General features: G+C 42.8%; 1 protein-coding gene across 10 annotated transcripts in view; it reads right to left on the reverse strand.

Moving 5' to 3' along the window:
* UNC79 (unc-79 homolog, NALCN channel complex subunit) overlaps window positions 1-25,955 on the reverse strand; it is a 348,180-nt gene that overhangs the window by 73,569 nt on the left and 248,656 nt on the right. For all 10 annotated transcript variants that reach the window (XM_037832001.1, XM_037832000.1, XM_037832003.1 and 7 more), the window contains 2 exons: window positions 24,936-25,076; window positions 17,571-17,609 (listed from right to left, as the gene is read on the reverse strand). In XM_037832001.1, the coding sequence (XP_037687929.1) occupies window positions 17,571-17,609; window positions 24,936-25,076 (180 nt within the window). The remainder of the gene's footprint in view (window positions 1-17,570; window positions 17,610-24,935; window positions 25,077-25,955) is intronic.

The raw sequence follows: 25,955 nt of genomic DNA on the forward strand, positions 1-25,955 counted from the left end.
ATCACAAGCAAAGAGATCCAATCAGTCATCAAAAATCTTCCCACAAATAAATGCCCAGGGCCAGATGGCTTCACAGGGGAATTCTACCAAACTTTCCAGAAAGACCTGACACCAATCTTACTTAAACTCTTTCAAAACATTGAAGAAAATGGAACACTACCTAACTCATTTTATGATGCTAACATCAATCTAATACCAAAACCAGGCAAAGATGCTACAAAAAAGGAAAACTACCGGCCAATCTCCCTAATGAATACAGATGCAAAAATCCTCAACAAAATACTTGCAAATCAAATCCAAAGACACATTAAAAAAATCATACACCATGACCAACTAGGGTTCATTCCAGGCATGCAAGGATGGTTCAACATACGAAAATCAATGTATTACAACGCATTAACTATTCAAAAGGGAAAAATCAAATTATCATATCAATAGACGCTGAAAAAGCATTTGACAAAATCCAACATCCGTTTTTGATAAAAACACTTCAAAAGGTAGGAATTGAAGGAAAGTTCCTCAATATGATAAAGGGCATGTATGAAAAACCCACAGCCAGCATAGTACTCAATGGCAAGAGGCTGGAAGCCTTCCCTCTAAGATCAGGAACAATACAAGGATGCCCGCTGTCACCTTTATTATTCAACATTGTGCTAGAAATTCTAGCTAGAGCAGTGAGGCAAGACAGAGAAATAAAAGGCATCCAAACTGAGTAAAACTGTCATTGTTTGCAGATGATATGATCTTATATCTGGAAAACCCTGAGAAATCAATGATACAGCTACTAGAGCTAATAAACAAATTTAGCAGAGTAGCGGGATACAAGATTAATGCACATAAATCAGTAATGTTTCTATATGCTAGAAATGAACAAACTGAAGAGACACTCAAGAAAAAGATACTATTTTCAATAGCAACTAAAAAAAATCACGTACCTAGGAATAAACTTAACCAAAGATGTAAAAGGCCTATACAAAGAAAACTACATAACTCTATTAAAAGAAATAGAAGGGGACCTTAAAAGATGGAAAAATATTCCATGTTCATGGATAGGAAGGCTAAATGTCATTAAGATGTCAATTCTACCCAAACTCATCTACAGATTCAATGCAATCCCAATCAAAATTCCAACAACCTACTTTGCAGACTTGGAAAAGCTAGTTATCAAATTTATTTGGAAAGGAAAGATGCCTCGAATTGCTAAAGACACTCTAAAAAAGAAAAACGAAGTGGGAGGACTTGCACTCCCTGACTTTGAAGCTTATTATAAAGCCACAGTTGCCAAAACAGCATGGTACTGGCACAAAGGTAGACATATAGATCAATGGAATCAGATTGAGAACTCGGAGATAGACCCCCAGATCTATGGCCGACTGATCTTTGATAAGGCCCCCAAAGTCACTGAACTGGGTCCTAATGGTCTTTTCAACAAATGGGGCTGGGAGAGTTGGATATCCATATCCAAAAGAATGAAAGAGGATCCCTACCTCACCCCCTACACAAAAATTAACTCAAAATGGACCAAAGATCTCAATATAAAAGAAAGTACCATAAAACTCCTAGAAGATAATGTAGGAAAACATCTTCAAGACCTTGTATTAGGCGGACACTTCCTAGACTTTACACCCAAAGCTCAAGCAACAAAAGAAAAAATAGATAAATGGGAACTCCTCAAGCTTAGAAGTTTCTGTATCTCAAAGGAATTTCTCAAAAAGGTAAAGAAGCAGCCAACTCAATGGGAAAAAATTTTTGGAAACCATGTATCTGACAAAAGACTGATATTTTGCATATATAAAGAAATCCTACAACTCAATGACAATAGTACAGACAGCCCAATTATAAAATGGGCAAAAGATATGAAAAGACAGTTCTCTGAAGAGGAAATATAAATGGCCAAGAAACACATGAAAAAATGTTCAGCTGCACTAGCTATTAGAGAGATGCAAATTAAGACCACAATGAGATACCATCTCACACCAATTAGAATGGCTGCCATTAAACAAAGAGGAAACTACAAATGCTGGAGGGGATGTGGAGAAATTAGAACTCTTATTCATTGTTGGTGGGACTGTATAATGGTTCAGCCACTCTGGAAGTCAGTCTGGCAGTTCCTTAGAAAACTAGATATAGAGTTACCGCTCGATCCAGCGATTGCACTTCTCGGTATATACCCCGAAGATCGGAAAGCAGTGACACGAACAGATCTCTGCACGCCAATGTTCATAGCAGCATTATTCACAATTGCCAAGAGATGGAAACAACCCAAATGTCCTTCAACAGATGAGTGGATAAATAAAATGTGGTATATACACACGATGGAATACTACACGGCAGTAAGAAGGAACGATCTCCTGAAACATATGACAACATGGATGAACCTTGAAGACATAATGCTGAGCGAAATAAGCCAGGCACAAAAAGAGAAATATTGCATGCTACCACTAATGTGAACTTTGAAAAATGTAAAACAAATGGTTTATAATGTAGAATGTAGGGGAACTACCAATAGAGAGCAATTAAGGAAGGGGGAACAATAATCCAAGAAGAACAGATAAGCTATCATGGGTAAATTTAACGTTCTGAGAATGCCCAGGAATGACTATGGTCTGTTAATTTCTGATGGGTATAGTAGGAACAAGTTCACAGAAATGTTGTTATATTAGGTAACTTTCTTGGGGTAGAGTAGGAACATGTTGGAAGTAAAGTAGTTATCTTAGGTTAGTTGTCTTTTTCTTACTCCCTTGTTATGGTCTCTTTGAAATGTTCTTTTATTGTATGTTTTTTTTAATTATTATTTTTATTGATTTATTTATTTATTTATTTTTCATACAGTTGATTTAAAAAAAAAAAGTTAAAAAAAAACAAGGGAAAAAATATGTAGAGCCCCCTTGAGGAGCCTGTGGAGAATGCAGGGGTACTGGCCTACCCCACCTCAATGGTTGCTAACATGACCACAGACATAGGGGACTGGTGGTTTGATGGGTTGAGCCGTCTACCACAGGATTTACCCTTGGGAAGACTGTTGCTGCAAAGGAGAGGCTAGGCCTCCCTATAATTGTGCCTAAGAGCCTCCTCCCGAATGCCTCTTTGTTGCTCAGATGTGGCCCTCTCTCTCTACCTAAGCCAACTTGAAAGATGAAATCACTGCCCTCCCCCCTACATGGGATCAGACACCCAGGGCAGTGAATCTCCCTGGCAACATGGAATATGACTCCCAGGGAGGAATGTAGACCCGGCATCGTGGGATGGAGAACATCTTCTTGACCAAAAGGGGGATGTGAAAGGAAATGAAATAAGCTTCAGAGGCAGAGAGATTCCAAAAAGAGCCGAGAGGTCACTCTGGAGGGCACTCTTACACACAATTTAGACAACCCTTTTTAGGTTTGTCTAAAGAATTGGGGTAGCTGGTGGTAGATACCTGAAACTATCAAACTACAACCCAGAACCCATGAATCTCGAAGACAATTGTATAAAAATGTAGCTTATGAGGGGTGACAATGGGATTGGGAAAGCCATAAGGACCACACTCCCCTTTGTATCGTTTATGGATGGATGAGTAGAAAAATAGGGGAAGGAAACAAACAAACAAACAAACAGAGAAAGGCACCCAGTGTTCTTTTTTACTTTAATTGCTCTTTCTCACTTTAATTATTATTCTTGTTATTTTTGTGTGTGTTCTAATGAAGGTGTCAAGGATTGATTTAGGTGATGAATGTACAACTATGTAATGACACTGTGAACAATTAAATGTACGATTTGTTTTGTATGACTGCATGGTATGTGAAAATATCTCAATAAAATGAAGATTTTAAAAAAATCAATCAATAGAACTCAATATATTAAAAAATAAGGAAAGTGATGTCATCAACATGGCAACGTAAATACCTACTAAAAACTTCTCTTCAGAGATTCAGTGAAAAAAAGAACAATTCTGAATTATTTGAAACTCTGAAGGAGGATACAGACTGGAGAAGGACCCTGCAAATGCCAAATTGAAGAAAGAAGAAATATCAGGTAGGAATCTTCTGTCTCGGACCAGCTGGTCCTCTGCCCTCCCCCTCACTCAGTCTCAGTGTTGGAAAGGCACAGAATAAGCAGACAGGACCCCTCTCAACAGGAACACAATCTATAAAATCTCTCACAGCAGTGGGACATACCCCCACTATTTGAAGAACAGGGGGACAGGGGAAGACATTTCAAGGGCCAAGTCTGTGAGGGACAAAGAGACAGAAAATGTGGGCAGAGACTATGTTTCCAGCCCTGGGTCTGAAAGCCCTTGCCCCACCCTTGGGTGAAGCAGCATACAGTGGCCATTTCTTGCCTTGGGCATGGCTGGAGTACTGGGTCAGCTGAGGGAGTACTTTGCCACAGACGGAGCCCAACACTGAGCCAGATTTTGGCTGGCAAAATGAGGGCATAGGCAACTTGCAGTTTCAGCTCACCTGTGTAGACACAGCCTGTGCTCAGAGGCAAAGCAGCTTCTAAGGATGATTAAGTTACCAAAAAGTGCCATCTGCTGGACAGTCCAGAAGGTGAAAGGGACTTGCAACACTTTTAAAAAGATGCTCAGACCCTTTCTTAGGACCACAGGAGTTGTTCTACTAGCCCTGTATGGAAATCCAAGCCCTGTTTTGGCTGAGAAATAATGGAAAACCTAACTGTTAAAGCAGGGCTCTAAAATAAACCCAGGTCTTGCTGGCCAGCAGAAAACAGCACCACTAGAAGCTAGCAGATTTGTACTGCCACACACAGTGAACTTGCTAGGGTGCCCAGTGCCCACCTTCCATCCCTGTGGCAGGCCACAGTGGGTGCCTGATTTGGGGGGAAGACTAGGGGATAGAGCCAATCTGCCAACTGGCCAGCAAGAGAAACAAAGAAAAGATAGAGATCAAAGATGACCAACAAGAAAACCCTAGGCAAAAGAGAGAAAACAACCTCCAGAATAAACTAATCAAGAAAATCAGATGCCTGGACAGCAAAAAGTCATGAGCCACATTAGGAAACATGGAGATGTGGTCCAGTCAAAGGAAGAAACTAACATCTCAACTGAGATTCAGGAGTTGAAACAACTAATTAAAGATGTTCAAACAAATCTTCTAAGTCAAATCAACATGTTGAAAAAAATGTGACAAAGGAGATGGAGGATATTGAGAGGACACTGGGTGACCACAAGGAAGAATTTGTAAACTTGAAGAAATAAATGGCAGGGTTTGTGGGAATGAAAGGCACAATGGAAGAGATGAAAAACACAACAGAGACGTACAGCAGTGGACTTGGGGAGGCAGAGGAAGGGATTGGTGAACTAGAGGACAGAACATCTGAAATCCTGCACACAGGAGAACAGATAGGGAGAATAGTGGGGAAATATGAGCAGGGTCTCAGGGAACTGAATGACAACATGAAGCACATGAAAATACATGTTATTGGTGTCCCGAGGGGAGAAGGGAAAAGGGGCAGAAAGAATAATAGAGGAAATTATCAATGAAAATTTCCCAACATTTATGAAGGACATAGAGTTGCAGGTCCAGGAGGTATAGCATACCCCAAACAGAGTTGATCTTGGTGGACTTCCTCCAAGACACTTACTAATCAGATTTTCAAGTGTCAGGAATGAGGGCAGAATTCTGGGAACAGCAGAAGAGGGGCAGACCATTGCATTCAAGGGAAGCTTGATAGGATTAAGTGTGGATCCCTCAAAAGAGACCATGGAGGCAAAAAGGCAGTCGTATGATATGTTCAAGATACTGGAGTGGAAGAACTGCTAACCAAGAATTCTGTGTCTGGCAGGGCTGTCCTTCAGAAATAAGGGAGAGTTTAAAATATTTACAAACAGACAGACACTCTTCTTGCAGAGGAGGTTTCTCATGAATGGGAGACCTCCTGTGCAAGAAATACTAGAGGAAGTGCTGCAGAAAGATGGGAGGTTACAGGAGAGAGAGGTTTGGAGAAGAGTGTAGAAATGAAGATATTAGGGAGTGGAAGGAGGGTAAAGATTGGGCATTTGTTGCTGAGGGAGTATACAATGTTCAAGAGGATTGACTCTATAGATCCAGAGGTGGATGGCACAATACAGTGTGATGGTAGCACAATATTGCAGGTACGCTGAACAAGGATGACTGTGAGTATGGTTGAGGGAGGACGGCTGGGGCTATGTATGATGACAGAAGATATAGACTGGGACTGAATAACTTAATGAAACCTAGAGTGGTCGATGATTGTGATGAAATAAACAAATATGGGAGTGTTTTCACATGAGGGAGAACAGATGGATGTCAACTTTGCAAGGTGTTGAAAATAGGATGGTATTGAGGAAAAAATACAATCAATGCAAACTAGAGTATATGGTTAACAGTTACATTGCAATATGCTTCCACTGGTTGTAGCAGAGGCAATACACCAAAGCCAGAAGTCTATAAGAGGGGGATATAAGGGAGGTGTATGGGAATCTTGGCATTGGTGTTGTCTGACCTTTTAATTGTATTCTATTTTTATTTTACTGTTTTAGTTGTCATTTTTTTTTCTTTTTCTTTTTTCTTTTTTCTCCTCTCCTTTCTTTGTGGAAGAAATGGAAATGTCCTCATATAGATTGTGTTGGTGAATGCATAACTATGTGATTATACCAGGAACCATTGTTTCTTTGGGAGAAAGTATATAGTTTGTGAATAAAACTGTTTAAAACATAAACAGAGGGATACAAGGGAAGTACCTAATCACCGTTGGTGGGGAAGTAGAATGGTGCAGCCCATCTGGAGGGTAGTGGGGTGGTTTCACAGGAAGCTAAGTATGGGGTGGCCATATGGTCCTGCAACCCTGTTACTGGGAATATACTCGGAAGAAATAAGAACAGGGATACGAATGGACATTTGTGCAGCAGGGTTTATGGTAGCAGTATTCACAATTTGCAATGGATGGAGGTCACCTAAGGGTGCATCAACTGATGAACAGAATGGCGAACTGTGGTGTATACATACAATGGAATATTGAGTGACTACGAGAAGGAATGAAGTTGTGAGCTATACATTTAGGTGAATGGACCTTGATGACAGTATGTTGAGTGAAATAAACCAGAAATGAAAAGACAAACATTATAATGCTTCACTAATATGAACTAACTATAGTGTGCAAACTCTGAGAATTGAATCTGAGAGCACAGGTTATCAGGGGAAGGCTTATGGTAAAGGTTCCTAGATTGTAAGCTTTTACAGCAGTTACATCTATTCCTGAGTTGTAAGGGCCATTTCTAAATTCTGAGATGCTGAGCTCTTTGTGTATAACCTGGTCAGTCCCTGGAACTTTGGGTATCTGTGTGACATAACACCTAAGACTCAGAGCCAGAGTTTGGCAGCTATGAATGTCAGCACTACCCCATAAAACAAATGTTAAAAGAGGCTGAAAAAGAGATCAGATTTCAATTAGAGATATGAACAAAATGGACTTGGTTAGGACTATGATAAATCAGACTAAAGGGTAAAGGAGGATACTGACAGTGTTTTAAAACTTCAACTTCTGTGTGAGACCAAAGGAAGAGATGTCCACTTGGTGCAAAATCTGTATTTTCTGTAGCACGCTATATAATTTAACTTGTATAGTCAGTTTATTCAAATACCATAATTACATTGAAGTTCCAATAGAGCGACTTCTGTTTGGTGTGTACAGGTTAGTGTGAAGTCCCAATACATACCAGAGTAATTTGGGCAGAGAATAAAAATGTATTTGCAAAATCCCTTGAGGGTCTGGGGAAAAATGTGGAAACTAAAAATAATGTAGATATTTTAGGTTATTTGCTTCCAACATGCTCCTATCATACCCCCCCAAAATTAACAAACCATAGTCGTTCCTGAGCATTCCCATAACATTAAGATTACCCTCCAAAACTTATCTGTTCTTAGATTATCGTTCCCCCTTCACTATTTGCTATCTATTGCTAGGTCCTCTACATTCTACAATATAAAACATTTATTTTACATTTTCCACAGAATTCACATTAGTGGTAACATACAATATCTCTCTTTTTGTGTCTGACTTATCTCACTCAGCATTATGTCTTCAAGGTTCATCCATGTTGTCACGTTTCACAACCTCATTCCTTCTTACTGCTGTGTAGTATTCCATCATGTGTATATACCACATTTTATTTATCCTCTCATCTGTTGAAGGACATTTGGGTTGTTTCCATCTCTTGGCAATTGTGAATAATGCTGCTATGAACATTGGTGTGCAGATATCTATTCGTGTCACTGCTTTCAGATTTTCCAGGTATTTATATACCAAGAAGTGAAATTGCTGGATCAAAGGGTAACTCGATATTTAGTTTTCTAAGGAACCACTAGACTGTCTTAAATAAAGAGTGACTATACCAATATACAATCCAACCAACAATGAATAAGTTCCAGTTTCTCCACATCCTTTCCAGCATTTGTAGTTTCCTGTTCGTTTGATGGCAGCCATTCTAGTTGGTGTGAGATGGTATCTCATTGTGGTCTTAATTTGCATCTCCCTAATAGCTGGTGAAGATGAACATTTTTTTCATGTGTTTTTTGGCCATTTGTATTTCCTCTTCAGAAAAATGTCTTCTTATATCTTTTGCCCATTTTATAATTGGGCTGTTTGTACTATTGTCATTGAGTTGTAGGATTTCTTTAAATATGCAGGATATCAGTCTTTTGTCAGATACTTGGTTTCCAAAAATTTTTTCCCATTGAGTTGGCTGCCTCTTTACCTTTTTGACCAATTCCTTTGAGGTTCAGAAGCATTTAAGTCTGAGGAGTTCCCACTTATCTATTTTTTCTTTTGTTGCTTGTGCTTTAGGTATAAGGTCTAGGAAGTGGCTTCCTACATTATCTTCCAGGAGCTTTATGGTACTGTCTCTTATATTGAGATCTTTAATCCACTTTGAGTTAATTTTTGTGCAGGGTGTGAGGCAGGAGTTCTCTCATTCTTTTGGATATGAATATCCAGCTGTCCCAGCACCATTTGTTGAAGAGACTGTTATGTCCCAGTTCAGTGGTTTTGGGGACCTTATCAAAGATCAGTCTACCATAGATCTGGGGGTATATCTCCAAATTCTGAATTCGATTCCATTGATCAATGTCTATCTTTGTGGCAGTACCATGCTGTTTTGACTAATGTGGCTTTATAATAAGGTTCAAAGTCAGGAAGTGTAAGTCCTCCTGCTTCGTTTTTCTTTTTTAGAACATTTTTAGCAATTCAAGGCATCTTTCCCTTTCAAATAAATTTGATAACTAGCTTTTCCAAATCTGCAAAGTAAGCTGTTGGAATTTGGATTGGAAATGCATTGAATCTGTAGATGAGTTCGAGTAGAATTGACATCTTTACGACATTTAGCCTTCCTATCCATGAACACAGAATATTTTCCCATCTTTTTAGGTCCCCTTCTATTTCTTTTAGTAAAGTTATGTAGTTTTCTATGTAAAGGTCTTTTACATCCTTCATTAAGTTTATTCCCAGGTATCTGATTTTTTTAGCTGCTATTGAGAATAAAATCGTTTTCTTCAGTGTCTCTTCAATTAGGTCATTTCTGGTGTATAGAACACTACTGACTTATGTGCATTAATCTTGTATCCTGCTACTTTGCTAAATTTCCTTATTAGCTCGAGTAGCTGTATCATCAATTTCTCAGGGTTTTCCAGATATAAGATCATATCATCAGCAAATAATGACAGTTTTACCCAGTTTGGATGCCTTTTATTTCTCTGTCTTGCCTCACTGCTCTAGCTAGAATTTCTAGCACAATGTTGAATAATAAAGGTGACAGCAGGCATCCTTGTATTGTTCCTGATCTTAGAGGGAAGGCTTCCAGCCTCTTGCCATTGAGTACTATGCTGGCTGTGGGTTTTTCATACATGCCCTTTATCATATTGAGGAACTTTCCTTCAATTCCTACCTTTTGAAGTGTTTTTATCAAAAAAGGATGCTGGATTTTGTTGAATGCTTCTTCAGCATCTATTGAGATGATCATTTGATTTTTCCCTTTTGATTTGTTATGTGTTGTATTACATTGATTGATTTTCTTATGTTGAACTATCCTTGCATGCCTGGGAAGAACCCCACTTGGTCATGGTGTATGATTTTTTAATGTGTCTTTCTTTGGATTCAATTTGCAAGTATTTTGTTGAGAATTTGTGTATATTCATGAGGGAGATTGGCCTGCAGTTTTCTTTTCTTGTAGCATCTTTACCTGGTTTTGGTATTAGAGTGATGTTAGCTTCATAAAGTGAGTTAGGTGGTGTTCCATTTTCTTCAATTTTTTGAAAGAGTTTAAGTAAGATTGGTGTCAGTTCTTTTTGGAAAGTATGGTAGAATTCCCCTGTGAAGCTGTCTGGCCCTGGGCTTTTATTTGTGGGAAGCTTTTTGATGACTTATTGGATCTCTTTGCTTGTGATTGGTTTGTTGAGGTCCTCTATTTCTTCTCTGGCCAGTCTAGGTTGTTCATGTGTTTCCAGGAAATTGTCCATTTCCTCTACACTATCTAGTTTGTTGGCATACAGTTGTTCATAGTATCCTCTTATAATTTTTTAAATTTCTTCAGGATCCACAGTAATATAGCCTCTCTCATTTATTATTTTGTGTATTTGGGTCTTCTCTCTTTTTGATTTTGTCAGTCTAACTAGGGGCTTGTCAATCTTGTTGATCTTCTCAAAGAACCAACTTTTGGTTTTATTTATTCTCTCTATTGTTTTTTTGTTCTCTATGTCATTTATTTCTGCTTTAATCCTTGTTATTTCTTTTCTTCTACTTAGTTTAGGATTAGTTTGCTGTTCGTTTTCTAGCTTTGTCAGTTGTTCCAGTAGCTCTTTGATTTTAGCTCCTTCTTCCTTTTTAACATATGCATTTAGAGCTATAAATTTCCCCCTCAATACCGTCTTCGCTGCATCCCATAAGTTTTGATAGGTTGTTGTTCTAGTTTGCAAATGCTGCTGGAATGCAAAATACCAGAAATGGATTGGCTTTTATAAAGGGGGTTTATCTGGTTATACAGTTACGGTCTTAAGGCCATAAAATGTCCAAGGTAACACATCAACAATCAGGTGCGTTCACTGGAGGATGACCAATGGTGTCCAGAAAACCTCTGTTAGCTGGGAAGGCACGTGGCTGGCGTCTGCTCCAAGTTCTGGTTTCAAAATGGCTTTCTCCCAGGACGTTCCTCTCTAGGCCACAGCTCCTCTTCAAAATGTCACTATCAGGTTGCTCTTGGGGTATTTGTCCTCTCTTAGCTTCTCCGGAGCAAGAGTCTGCTTTCAATGGCCATCTTCAAAATGTCTCTGTAAGCTGAAGCTCCTCTCAGTTCCAGTGCATTCTTCAAAGTGTCCCTCCTGGCTGCAGCAAGCCTCTGGGCCTGTGTGGCTCTTTTTAAAGTACTCCAGTAAATCCATCAAGACCCACCCTGAATGGGTGGGGCCACACCTCCATGGAAACTATCCAATCAGAGTTATCACCCACAGTTGGGTGGGTCACATCTCCATGGAAACAACCTAATCCAAATGTTCCAACCTAATACCCACCAATATGTCTGCCCCCACAACATTGCATCAAAGAACATGGCTTTTTCTGGTGGACATAATATACACAAACTGGTACAGTTGTGCTATTGTTTTCATTCATCTCTAGATATTTAGCAATTTCTCTTGCTATTTCTTCTTTAACCCACTGATTATTTAGTAGTGTGTTGTTTAACCTCCAGATATTTGTGAATGTTCTACATCTTCACTATTCATTGACTTCTAATTGTATTCCATTGTGATCTGAGAATGTGCTTTGAATAATTTCAATCTTTTTAAATTTATTGAGGCTTGATCTATGGCATATGATCTATTCTGGAGAAAGTTCCATGAGCACTAGAGAAGAATGTGTATCCTGGTGATTGGAATGTAATGTTCTATATAAGTCTGTTAAGTCAAACCTATCACATTGGTTAGGTTTTCAATTTCCTTATCAGTCCTTTGTCTGGTTGCTCTATTTACAGAAGAGAATGATGTATTGAAGTCTCCCACAATTATTGTGGAAATATCTATTGCTTCTTCCAGTTTTGCCAATGTTTCTCTCATGTACTTTGGTGCATCTTGATTGGGTGCATAGACATTTATGATTGCTATTTCTTTTTGTTGAATAGCCCCTTTTATTAGTATATAGTGACTTTTTTGTCTCTTATGATATCCTTGCATCTAAAGTCTATTTTATTTGAGATTAATATTGCAACTTCTGCTTTCTTTTGGATGTAGCTTGCATGGAATATTTTTTCCCATCCTTTCACTTTCAATTTCTTTGTGTCTCTGGGTCTAAGATGAATGTCTTGTAAGCAACATATTGATGGTTCATATTTTTAAATCCATTCTGCCAACCTATATCTTTTAACTGGGGATTTTAATCCATTCACATTCAATGTTATTGTGAAGGCAGTTCTTCAATCAGCCATTGTATCCTTTGGTTTTTATTTGTCAGATATATTTTTTCCCTCCCTTTATTTATTTCCTTTAATGTACCCTTACTAAAACTCTTTAGTTCTGAGCCCTTCTCCAGACCTCTCTCTCCTTTCTTTTTCTTTTTCTCTGCCAGTAGGATTCCCTTTAGTATTTCTTATAGGGCAGGTCTCTTGTTAGCAAATTCGCTCAGCATTTGCTTGTCTGTGAAAAATTTAAGCTCTCCCTCAAATTTGAAGGAGAGCTTTGCTAGAAAAAGAATTCTTTGTTGGCAATTTTTCTCTTTCAGAATTTTAAATATGTCATACTACTGCCTTCTCTTCTCCATGGTGGCTGCTGAGTAGTCACTACTTAATATTATGTTGTTTCCCTTGTATGTGGTGAATTGCTTCTCTCTTACTGCTTTCAGAACTTGTTCCTTCTCTTCAGCATTTGATAATCTAATCAGAATATGTCTTGGAGTGGGTTTATGTGGATTTATTCTATTTGGTGTTCACTGTGTATCCATGATTTTTGTATTTATGTCATTTATAAGGGTTTGGAAGTTTTCCCCAACAATGTCTTTGAATATTCTTCCTAGACCTTTACCCTTTTCTCCCCCTTCTGGAACACCAATGATTCTTATATTTGTGCTCTTCATGCTGTCCATCATTTCTCTGAGATCCATTTCAATTTTTTTTATTTTTTTTCCATTTGTCCTTTTGTGCTTTCATTCTCCAAAACATTTTCTTCAAGTTTGCTTACTCATTCTTCGACTTCATCTAATCTACTGTTATGTGTTTCCAGAATCTTTTTAATTTGATCAACAGTTTCTTTTATTTTCATAAGCTTCTCTATTTTTTATTTACTCTTGAAAATTCTTCTTTATGCTTTTCTAGGGTCTTCTTGATGTTCTTTATATCCTGTGCCATGATATTGGTGTTTGTGATTACTTCTTTGATTAAATTGCTCCAAGCTCTGTGTCTCTGGTTTTTTGATTTGGGTGTATGGGTTATCCATATCTTCTGGTTTCTTCATACGCTTAAAAATTTTCGGTTGTTTTTGGTCTCTTGGCATTTGCTTATCTTGATAGGGTTCTTTTAGGATATGCAGGCTTATTTGAATAATTATCTATAATTTGACAGAGCTACAGCATGGTGGAGTGCACTTTCCCTGACCTACCAGCAGATGGCATTCCTGAGCCACCTCTTACCCTCAAGCCAGTTCTCCCCAACTTCATCTGTGCAGTGAGTGGGGGTCCAAAGCCCGTGGAGGTCCAATCAGTACACAATTTTCTGTTTGCAGTTGGGACTTCCAGCTCTGAGGGTGGGGGGGGGGGGGCGTGCCCTGTGCAGTTAGGCAGGGAAGACAGCTATAAGACCCAGTACTCCCAGCCATACCTGGGGCTGCAGCTGGAATGCCCTGGGGCTGTAGCTCACTTCTAACCCTTCAGCTCAGATTCCCTACAGTCCTTTTCTGCCATGGGCCTACAAGTCCCTAGAATTGGTGTTGGGCTCTTGGCACTTCCGTGCAGGACCCTTGCCTCTAGGTTGTGCCCCCCGTGGGCTTCCATGCATGAGGATTGTGCACCGTCACAGGCGAGCAGAATCCCTATGGGAAGCTCTTGGCTTTGATGCTGGGAAGGGGTGTCTCCCAGCCTGCTGAAAAGATGGCTGTACAAGGCATGGAAACTTACCACTTCCATAGTCCTCCACCTGCTGCAGCAGCCCGTTCCTGGCTGCGGGCTGTTTGCTGTGGGTGTGTGAAGGGCTATCACCCACGCCAGATACTGAGGCAAGTGTCCAGGGTGTGGAAGGCACTCCCCACTGCACTTGACTGCAGCTCTCATACCAGCTCTGCAGCCACTTTCTGGGTTTTTAAACTAACCCACCTCTAAACACTGTCTCTAGGTTTCTCCCCTCTGTGGCACAGCTCGACTGCCATTTCCTCAGCAGCCTCAGACACTCACACGATTCCGAACATAGTCTCTTAGTTTCTCCAAATGCACAGTCACTGTGGATGAAGACCTTGCCCAGCCAGTGGAATCCTGGAACTGCTATTCTGGAACACGTTCAGTCTTTTATCTAGTGTTTTCCATGGAGGAGAATTTTGCTCTGTCTCTCCTAATCTGCCATCTTGAATCCTCTCCCTAGACCCACTGTTATATGTTTATTTTATTTTAACAGACCCCAATGTGCTTCAGTGGGCGAGGGGTGGGGAGGGCTGTATATCCACACGGAGCAAAAGCAACCCTAATCCCTACCTCACACCATACACAAAAATTAATCTTAGGTGGATAACAGACCTAAATGTAAATGCTAAAACCATAAATCTTTTAGAGAAAAACACTGGAGATTATATTCATGACTAGGATTTCTTAGGTAAACAACAGGAAGCAATAATCATAAAAAATTTTAATTTAATAAATTAGGCTTCATTTAAATGTAAATCTTCTTATCAAAAGATGCCATTAGAAAAGAAATAGGCAAGCCACAGACTTGAAGTAAATATTTTCAAAACATATATTTAACAAAGGACTGGTAATAAGGATATTTAAAGAGTTCCTTCAACTCAATAATAAAAATAACAACCCAATTAAAAATGTGCAAAAGATTTGAACAGAGAGTTCACAAAAGGAGATATACAAAGGATTAATGAGCACCTTGTGCCGGTTTGAATGTATTATGTCCCCCAGAAAAAGCTATATTCTTTGATGCAATCTTGTGAGGCAGACATAATAGTGGGGATTAAGTTGGAACGTTTGAATTAGGTTGTTTGCATGGAGATGCACCCCACCCAACTGTAGATGATAACTGATGGGATATTTCCATGGAGGCGTGGCCCCACCCATTGAGGGTGGGCCTTGATCAGTGGAGCCATCTAAACGTGCTGACTCAGAGATGGAACGGAGTGCAGCTGTGAGTGACGTTTTGCAGAGGAGCAAGCTTCCTAGAGAGGAATGTCCCGGGAGAAAGCCATTTTGAAACCAGAACTTTGGAGCAGACGCCAGCCACATGCCTTCCCAGCTAACAGAGGTTTTCCGGACGCCATTGGCCATCCTCCAGTGAAGGTACCCGATTACTGATGTGTTACCTTGGACACTTTATGGCCTTAAGACTGTAACTGTGTAGCCAAATAAACCCCCTTTTTATAAAAGCCAATCCATCTCTGGTGTTTTGCATTCCGCAGCATTAGCAAACTAGAACACACCTGAAAAAAAAATGCTCAAAAGCATTAGTCACCAGGGAGATGCAAATCACAACTGCAATAAGATACAAGCCCACCAGATTGCCTAAGATTGAAAAGACCAACAATACCAAATTTTGTCAAGGATGTAGAATGACCAGCAGTCTCAGACATTGATGGTAGGAATATAAAATGACACAATCATTTTAAGAGACCTCACAGGAAATACCCCAGTGGCCCACAAAAGGCACACATTAGCATCCCTCTTTCACAGATGAGAAACTAAGGCAGGATCCATTCTTGCCCTTCTCTGGTTCTTTCCCCACCCTACAGCCACAGTTACTTTTCCAAGACACACACACACACACGCACCCCACACACACACCCCTACCTCACTGCTTAAAACCTTCAGTGGCTTCCACTGCTGCTAGGACTTCCAAAATATTTAATGTGGTGTATAAGCCCTGCACAACTGACAAGGCAAGCTCAGAGAGATCTTGCATCTCTGTGCTGTAAGCCACATAGTTTCTCCTGCAGGCCATATTCTTTACCACCTCAGGACCTTTGCACAGGTTCTTCCCAAACCCACTTAGTTAAGCTCAACTCACTGTTCAGATCCTGGTTGAAGCATCACTTCTTCAGGTAAGTCCTCCCTCCCACCACCTGGACTAGACCAAGACTAGTTACACCAACTGATGGCATCAGCTCTCATCCAAGCCTCCCCATCTTGGTCAAAGGCACACACCATCCACCCAGTTGCTCACAACAAAACCTGGGAGTCATTCTTGCCTCCTTCCTATCTTCCTCTTGCACTTCATACCCAATCTATTGGCAAATTCTGTCGGCTCTGCTTTCAAAATATTTCCTGAATGTATCCTTTGTGTGACCACTTCTCACCTCCTTAGACCAAGCCCCTATCATGTCTGCTAGCTGGTTTCCTTGCTTCCATGCTTACCCACCCCTCCACTGCCTATTTCAACACAGAAGCCAGAGTGATCCTTTCAAAACATAAATTAAATCATGTTGCTTCTCGCTCCAGCGGTTCCACGTTTCACTCAGTAAAAGCCAAACTCTTTTCGGTGACCCACAGACTCCCTCTAACTTGGCCTCCCCATTACCTCTTTGATCACACCTCCCACCTCCTCTTTCATGCTCGTTCTGCTCCAGCCACATTGGTTTTGTTCCTGAAACACAATGGGCATCCTGACACAAGGCCTTTGCATTTGCTGCTCCTTCTGCCTGGAACATTCTTTCCTTAAATTGCCCCCTGGATCACTCCCTCAGTTAATTTTTTTTTGCTCAAATATGACTTCTTCAGAAAGGCCTCCCCTGACCACTATATGTAAAATGCTACCTGCAGTAGCTCTCTATACCCTGGTCCTGCTTTATTATTTTTCATAGCATTTAACACTAAATAAAATTAAATTACATTGTCAGGTTTCTGGTTTGTTAATTTGCTTATTAGTCTACCTCCTCAACTAGAATATAAGCCCTTGGAGAGCCAGGATTTGCCATTTTGTGAACCACCATATTCTCAGTACGGAGTAGTCACTAAATAAATATTTGTTGAATGAATGAATGTTATACAAGTCTCACAGCCCTCTGCACATTTTCTTTATAGTACTTACTACAGTTTACAATTTGAAACTTGTACGAATAGTTTATTCATGCTTGCCTTCCCAGTGGATAGTAAGCCGGGTGAGGGCAGGCATCATGTCACATTTGCCCCCAATTATATCCTAAGCATCTGGCAGAGGGTGGGCTTAAAAATATTTGTTGGCTGAATAAGTATGAGTATATGAATGAAGGGATGACATTAACAGAAAATAACAACTAGCGCTCTCTGGAGCCACAACTGGAACCTAACAATATTCCTTCCATGGTGTACACTCTAGAGTTTTAGAAAACAGATGAACATGCACAGGGCACAAAAGGAAACTGAAATTTGGGTTCACTTTAGGACCTTACCTTTCCGCTTGACTAGAAAAAGTAGTGCTGGATGCCAATCTAGGAAATAAAGTAAACAGAATAACATGAATATCTTAGATTTTCATGATGAAATGCACTAGCATTGCTGTAGGGGCTGCTGAGGCTCAGATTTAGATGAGGAGATACGTGTAACCATTGACAATTCCCTTGACCCACTCAGTAGTCTCCAGGGTTAAATTTAGCCTAGGCCCTGAGACCTGCTTTCTGTATTGTCAGATATTATACAGAAACAGGATATACTAAATTTGTGGATTTAGAAGAACATATCTGAGTAAGCAAGATATTGAAGAAACAAATAAGGAAAATGCTGCAAATTCATTTACTTGTTAAGATTAGAAATGTGAGTGGAGCTAAGAACCCAGGTGGAATAGAAGATCCAGCAACCAGGAACACCACACACCATTCCCAGTTACTTCTCTTATGGGGCCTTCTCATGCTAACGTCACTACCATGAATAGATAAACATTGGCAAATGAAATAAATAGTAATTAAAGGTGTACCTAGGAAAAAGGATGGGGTAAATTTTAATAGAAATATAGAATCCTACAAGGAAAGGCTTGGGTGGTAAATGAAAGGGTTATGATGAGCTTATATCCTCTTAGAGCACCTGAAATGGCTCCTGTGGTCACGACTAGCAAAGTAAACTGCGGGACACTGATTACGTGCTTCAACTTGGCGGGCCTGGGCTGGGGGACCTGATCAGCCCCTGGGGAGGGTGGTGGGCACGGGTGACAGCGCCCTCCGCAGCCCCCCGGGCCTGGGGAAGTGAGGCCGGAGGCAGGCCCCATTTCCTCACCCAAAATAACACTGTTAGGGGAGGCTTGCCGGAGGGAACCACCTTTTCCCCACCCCCTTATCTTGCCCGGACACTCCCCGTTGCCAGTGCAACTCCCATTACCACCAGTGCGCATACATTGTTGCCAGACACCGTTACCGGAGCAACTCTCGCCCCTTTTCAATCAACCTCCGCGCCCTCTCAGAACCAATCCAAGCCTTTAACCTCTACAGCTACCCCGCCCTCTAGACCGCCCGTTATAAGCTTGTACTCTCCCCTAATAAACGCTCTCTCTCTTGGTTTCCTCACCCTAAAAAGAAACGTGTCCCGCCTGTTCCTTTCTCGCCGCCCTCCATACTTTGCATGCCACCCCGCCGGGGACCTGGCCAAGTCCCCCGCCTCGCCCTCACCTCCGGGAAAGAGCCCCCGCCGCCGGTACCCTCCAAGCAATCTTGAGAGCCTAGGATTTAGCAACCGGCCGCCACCCCCCCCCCGACGAATCAACTGCGACCGCAACTGGCGCCCAACGTGGGGCCCCTGGAATTAAAGGTCCTCTCCACGCAGCGGTCCAGTAAACCACCCGCTCGCCCGGACGCCTCTCCAGCTCCCCTTCTCCTCGCCTGCAAAGTAAGGGCCGCCTCTCCCTCGCCGCCCCGCGGAGCCGCCTCTCCCTCGCCGCTCCACGTCCGGAGCCGCCTCTCCCACGCCGCTCCGCGCCCGGGCCGCTCTTCCTTTCCCTCATTAACCTGGCTTTTGCCCCCGACTACCTTTCGTCTTCTCTTCCTATGTCCCCCCATTCCTCCTAACACTCTTCCTCCAGTAGCTTTCCCTCTTCCCCTCCATTACTTTGCTGTGGTCCTTTGTGTCTTTGTTTCTTTGTTTCCCGCGGTGTGCCTCTTTGCGACCGCCCCCCCCCAAACTGCTCTCGCTACTAGAGGCTCCTGCCTTCTATTCTCGCCGTCTCCTTCGGCCTCGCGACCACGGTTTACCTCATTTTCTTTACTCAATAATCAACCCCCCTTTTTCTTTTCTCACTCCGCTATGGGTAATCGTCTATCTGCACGCCAAGCACCCCAAGTTCGTGCTCTGGCTGGTCTCCTAGACACACATCGCTGTAAGGTATCTGTCCGGCAGCTGCAAGTATACTGGGACCTCCTGCTGCCCTTTAACCCATGGCTCACCACTTGCCATCTTTGGGACCCTGTTACTTATGATCGCCTTATTGATCGGGTCACCAACGCCATGGAACATGAGAGCAAGCGCTTCCCTCCCGGCTTGCTCCCCACCTTAATAACCGTCCGCTCCTGCCTTCAAGGCTCCCTCCCCCCTGATCGAGGCCCCATTAAATCCAAGGAGGCCCTATCAACCCAGTCAACAGATTCAGACAGCGATACTAATGTAGACCACGATTCGGACACAGAGTCCTTAGTCGAGCAGATTAACAACGCGCTCGAAGTGACTCCCAAAAAACAAAATAACACTGAGCCTCGCCAAGATGGCGAACTTCCTCCTCCTCCTTCTTCTTCCATCGAGGGGAGGAAGTGCTCTGGCGATGACGTCAGCCCTAAGCTGGGCCGGAACCGCAAGCGCTTTACCCCGCCCTTTCACAGGGCGGAGCTAGTCCACCATCTTATGCCTTAGCCACTCCCACCGCGCCGCCGTCTTGCGACGCTTGGGGCCTCCCACTTCCGCCTCCCCCTCCGGCGAGCTCCCCCTCGGAGCCGCTACCGGCAGCTGCCGCCGCTCCTCCCACCCTGCCGACTAACAACCCCTGGCTGCCTTTTACACCTCAAGGCAACCCTTGGGGCAACGCTCCCCCTACCCCCACTCCCGCGCCAAGCCCTCTGCAAGCGCGTCCTCCTTTCTCTCGTGCTTTTCGCTGCTTTCCTCTTAACCTTACCCCCACACCACAGAAACCGTATGACTGGTATCCCATTGACTCTGATACTATCAAGCAGCTTCGCAGGGCCGTCAAGGAGGACGGGTTAGGTAGCCCATACGCTTCCCAAAATACTGCAGGATCTCGGCATGGACTTTTGCATCCCCCAAGACTGGGCCTCGCTTGCCCGTTCCATTCTTAACCCCGGCCAGTTTGTTGATTGGCGTGCCCACTTCCAGGCAGAAGCAGCTAGGCAAAGCGAGCAAGACGCAGCCACTGGAGTCTATCATCACCCCGAAGCTTACTTGGGCACGGGAGCATTTATAAATGCATCTGCCTATATTAATGCACCTGCCACCTTTTGGCCTATCCTTTGGGGAATCGCCTTGCGAGCGTTTGCCAACTGCTCTGCCTGTCGGCCTAATAAATTCACCAAGCTCTTCCAGGAGCCGAGTAAGCCTTTCGCCACCTTTGTCTCCAGAGTCGAAGAAACCTGCGCTCGAAAGCCCTCCAGCCGCACCTCAACTACAAGCAGCGCATCTGGAAACCGCACCTCAGCTACAAACAGCGCATCGCCAACCCCACCACCCCAACCTTTTCTGCCCCCCTCTCATTACTCCTCTCCCCTCCTCGGCCTTATCCAAGCAGCCTTCACCTCGGTAAATTTCTCCAACCCCAATCTTACCTCCTCTTGTTGGCTTTGCCTCTCCACTTCCTTCCCCCTGTATGAGCCAGTTGCCTCCAACCTCTCCTTTTCAGAAAACACAGAGGACAGCCCCTCGGAATGCAATTGGAATACCTCTGCCGTCCCCCTAACCTTTCATTCAGTCTCCTTTACAGGAAAGTGCATCCGCCCTCGCTCAAGTAACTCTCCCAACCTCACAGCTTGTGCCAACTACTCATCTCCCAGCAGCTCTGCAAAATTTCTCATTCCTCATAACTCCTCCCAATGGCTCTGCTCCTCTACAGGGCTTACCCCCTGCCTTAACGTGCAAACCCTCAATACAACTAATGAAACTTGCCTCCTAATTGTCCTCATCCCTAGGGTCCTATACCATAGTGAGGAAGACTTCTTCCTCCGCCTGGAAACAACTGCAGCTTCTGCCCCACTGCAAAAGCGAGAGCCCATCACCGTCCTCACGATTGCCTCCCTCCTAGGTCTTGCAGGCGCTGGCACCGGAATCGCTGCATTAGCCAGTCAAGGCTCCGCCCTAACTCACCTCCGGGCGGCTGTTGACGAGGACATTCGTCACCTACAAGACGCTATTTCCCATCTTAAAAATTCTGTCAATTCCCTCTCTGAGGTAGTGCTCCAAAACCGCCGAGGTCTCGACCTTCTCCTCCTCAAAGAAGAAGGCCTTTGCGCCACCCTAGGAGAAGAGTGCTGTGTATATGCCAATTCCACAGGTCTCGCCGAGGACAGCCTAAAGAAGGTCCGAGAAGGACTAGAACAGCGCAAAAGGGACCGTGAAGCCACCAGCTATTGGTCCCACATCTTTACCCCCCTCCTCCCTTACCTCCTCCCTCTCCTCGGCCCCCTACTAATGATTATTCTAGCTCTCACCTTAGGACCCTGCATTATCCGCAGAATTGTCCAGCTTGTAAGGAAACAAACGGATGCTATTTTCTCCTCGTTCGTGCAAGTCCAGTACCAGCGACTCGCCACCTCTGACGCTCCCTACTCCGAGATGACAACCAACCCTCCGCGACCTCACCGCCACCGGTCAACCCGCCGACCGCGAGGCCCTTCTCGATCGCCTGAACATCGCACCAACCTCGAGCTCCAGCTTCTCTGAACCTCCAACTTTAAACCCCCCACCCTCGTCCATCCCGCAAGCAGCAAGGCCCCTGTCGAGCGCCCGGACGCCACACCAACGCCGAACTCCAGCCTCGCTGAGCCACCGTCAACCCCTTTTTCCCCTCCCCAGCCTCCCCCTTCCCTCATCCCTTAGCGGACCTCTCCGGTAAGCTTCTTCCTTTAATTAGAAAAGAAGGGGGAAATGCGGGACACTGATTACGTGCTTCAACTTGGCGGGCCTGGGCTGGGGGACCTGATCAGCCCCTGGGGAGGGTGGTGGGCACGGGTGACAGCGCCCTCCGCAGCCCCCCGGGCCTGGGAAAGTGAGGCCGGAGGCAGGCCCCATTTCCTCACCCAAAATAACACTGTTAGGGGAGGCTTGCCGGAGGGAACCGCCTTTTCCCCACCCCCTTATCTTGCCCGGACACTCCCCGTTGCCAGTGCAACTCCCATTACCACCAGTGCGCATACATTGTTGCCAGACACCGTTACCGGAGCAACTCTCGCCCCTTTTCAATCAACCTCTGCGCCCTCTCAGAACCAATCCAAGCCTTTAACCTCTACAGCTACCCCGCCCTCTAAACGCCCGATATAAGCTTGTACTCTCCCCTAATAAACGCTCTCTCTCTTGGTTTCCTCACCCTAAAAAGAAACGTGTCCCGCCTGTTCCTTTCTCGCCGCCCTCCATACTTTGCACGCCACCCCGCCGGGGACCTGGCCAAGTCCCCCGCCTCGCCCTCGCCTCCGGGAAAGAGCCCCCGCCGCCGGTACCCTCCAAGCAATCCTGAGAGCCTAGGATTTAGCAACCGGCCACCACCCCCCCCCCCCCCGACGAATCAACTGCGACCGCAGTAAACCATGTGTTCGTAAATCCATATTGCCTTATCTGTTCTTCGTGGTGGAACTGAGGCATGCCAGGAAGCCCTGAATGAGGTGACTGTGGAATCTGTTTCCTTGGTAGCTTTGTTGAATAGGCTTAGGTTGCTAAGAACTGTGGCAGCTTGCCTTAAATGCTCTCCCTAATCCTTGCTAGGCCATCCACAGGAGGTAGATTTAAATATATGCATACGTAAATGAAAAAAAATGTATCTGCTAATCTGCTACTGTTTTTCCCTTGCTGTGTTTAAAGCTTCTGTGTTTCCATCCTAACAGTTGGCAATGCTTGAACAGGATTTATTCTTGCTTATGTTAACAAACAAAAACATAAACAGAACAGAGACCCTCTCTTCCTCTATTATCACTTAGATCAGCTGTTTCACGGAGACATAGTAAGTCAGAGCAATAATTCTCTCTGTTCCAAAACTATAAAGTATTGGTAGTAGGAACTGTGATCTTGTATGAACAAAAATCCCCAACTCCACAAGTATTGATGATAGCTGATAAAACATTTATTCCACAATTATTATGATTAGGTAAAAATCAAGGGCTTAAATAAAACAATTCATCTTTTCTTATCTCTCCATCTCCCACATTAGTTACTTACTTTGCACATTTGGTATTTCTAAGTGTTAAAGGTGAACTAAAACAGAAAAAAATGGGTGAAATGGGATAAGGAAGTCATACGGTTTGGAGGTCGAGAGGTTTGTCATTTCTTTCCTATTTGTCTTTAACTTGAAATTAGCATTTCTTCATTTGAAAAAATATATTAAATTTTAGTTCCATTAAGATCCATTCTTGGTGGTACTGGTAGCACAACATTGTGAAAAAACACCACTGAATTATATATTTGAATGTGGTTAAAGGAGAAATTTCAGGCTGTATATATGTTGCTAGAATAAACTTTTTAAAAAATCATAGGACTGTACAACACAGTGAACCGCAATATAAACTACAGACTATAATTCATAGTATAATTACAATAATATCGTCCCATCAATCGTAAGAAAGGCACCACACTAATGCAAAATGTTAGTAAGAGGGAAACTGTGTGAGGGGGTGGTGTATGGGAACTCTATTTTCTGCACGATATTTCTGTAAACTTACAAGTACTCTAATTAAAAAAAGAGAAAAAGAAAGAAAATGAAAACAAGACAAGCTCCTCGAAGTACTGAATCATGTCCTATGGTGTATGGCTACTTCATCAGTCCAGGCAGAACTGTCCTCTTCCAAAAACAGCCACAAGTGCTTGAGGGTAGGAGCTAGGTCTAATGCCCATAGTCTAAAGCACTTGCACTGTGCTAGCACAGATTGGAGACTTAATAAATCCATGTGCTGTTTAATTCAATCCTCTCCTATAAATTGGGTATGCTAGGACTGCAGTTTGTTGCTGAATTTAAACTTTTTCCGTTTCCGTGAAATACATGATTTATCTTCTAATGAACTATCTACTACTAAGCAGAATTTTCTTAACATGAACACTCAAAGTAGCTAAGCATAATCTTTACCCAGTCAGGCTGAAGTCCCTGTTCCCAAAATGTGCTCATCCTTCCTCTGTCTGAGAAGAAATGTGAAACCTGCTCTATTTCCATTATCCTGTAACATGTCAATATTCTTGGTTGCATAATTAAGTGAAGGAACCCCAAGATTACGAAATACTTAAGAGAATCCATTTCAAAACAAGTAAAGAGATACAGTAATAATAATAATAATAACCTAATAGCTAATTCCTATAAAGTACTTACTGTGAATCAGGCACTTTTATCCATTAGCTCATACAGTAATTGAGAACAAGCAATAGGGTTTTCTTAGTGCACTTTCCTCTAACTTTACCCTGATGTCGAGGACTCATATTACCACACAGCTGGGGAATACAATCAAAAGTTCAGTCCATTAAGTTTTTAAAAACAGTCAGTCTGAGTTGATCCCACAAATACCACTTCTGAACTGGGAGGCTTTATTTCAAGATATAGATTAAATAAGGCTCCTTCTACAAAAAAAGAGGCCAACATTCACCTTCCCACAGACTGCATGATATCCAGCAGCAGCGGGGCTGCCAAATCTGGACTTAAGTGAATGAATGTTGACAGAACCACGATGGCCAATCCAAGGGTTTCTTCATCATATTCTTCAAGAATGGCCCCACAGTCATGGCATCTGCAGATAAAACATAGGAATGCTTTCCATAAAAATGAAGCAATGGTGTCAACATATAACCAACTACCCACAGCCATTTCTGGTGAGTCTTAAAAAAGTCTCGAAAAGGAGGCCAGTTGCCCCATTCCAACAACAAAGAGGAAAATCCAGTGCTACCATGGCCGTAGATGCAGAAACGGCATGAATTACAGAAACCCTGAAGGATCCTTTGGTTACTGAAAATGTTCCTTCAATTCATAAACATGTGGCCTACATGTGAGTTCTGCTCCCTCTTATAACGAAGGTCAGTTGCACTACGAGCTGGAAGCTTCTGCTTGAGGGATTTTATGCCTGTGAAATTATTGCTATGGATAATTCAATAGGTGGTTTTTTTTTGCATGTGTCCAAATTTAAAAAAGGAAAAATATCTAGGCATAAGTGGAAGCTTTCTGAAGATTTCATATTGAAAAACAGTCTATTTGTAGGTGAGAGGCATGTCATCAAGCAAACAGAGCATTCCTAGGAAGCAGGGAGAGTCTGGATTGTAGGCTACTCTCCACCATTTATTTAAATCAGTTTTGTACACTCACCATGCCTAGTGAATTTAATATGTGAAAACACAAATAATGACACCTGCTCTTCAGTAACCTATCTCATATTGCTATTTGTAGTGTCCTAATGTAGGTTTGCTTCAGTTCAACTCAGGTAAAGCCAGAGCCCTTCCTTTCACCAACTGCTGGGCAGCTTTATAAAGTGAAGAAAAAGTCTACTGGAAATAACAAGGTAACCAGAGCTATGATGGCTATTGGAACCTTTCAAGCCAAAAAAAAAAAAATATAGAGAAGTTCCTTACCAATTGAGTTTTTAAAATATAGGATTCACTCTTATAATAACTAAAAA

This window comes from Choloepus didactylus, chromosome 4 (assembly GCF_015220235.1).
Source record: "Choloepus didactylus isolate mChoDid1 chromosome 4, mChoDid1.pri, whole genome shotgun sequence".
Lineage (NCBI taxonomy): Eukaryota > Metazoa > Chordata > Mammalia > Pilosa > Megalonychidae > Choloepus > Choloepus didactylus.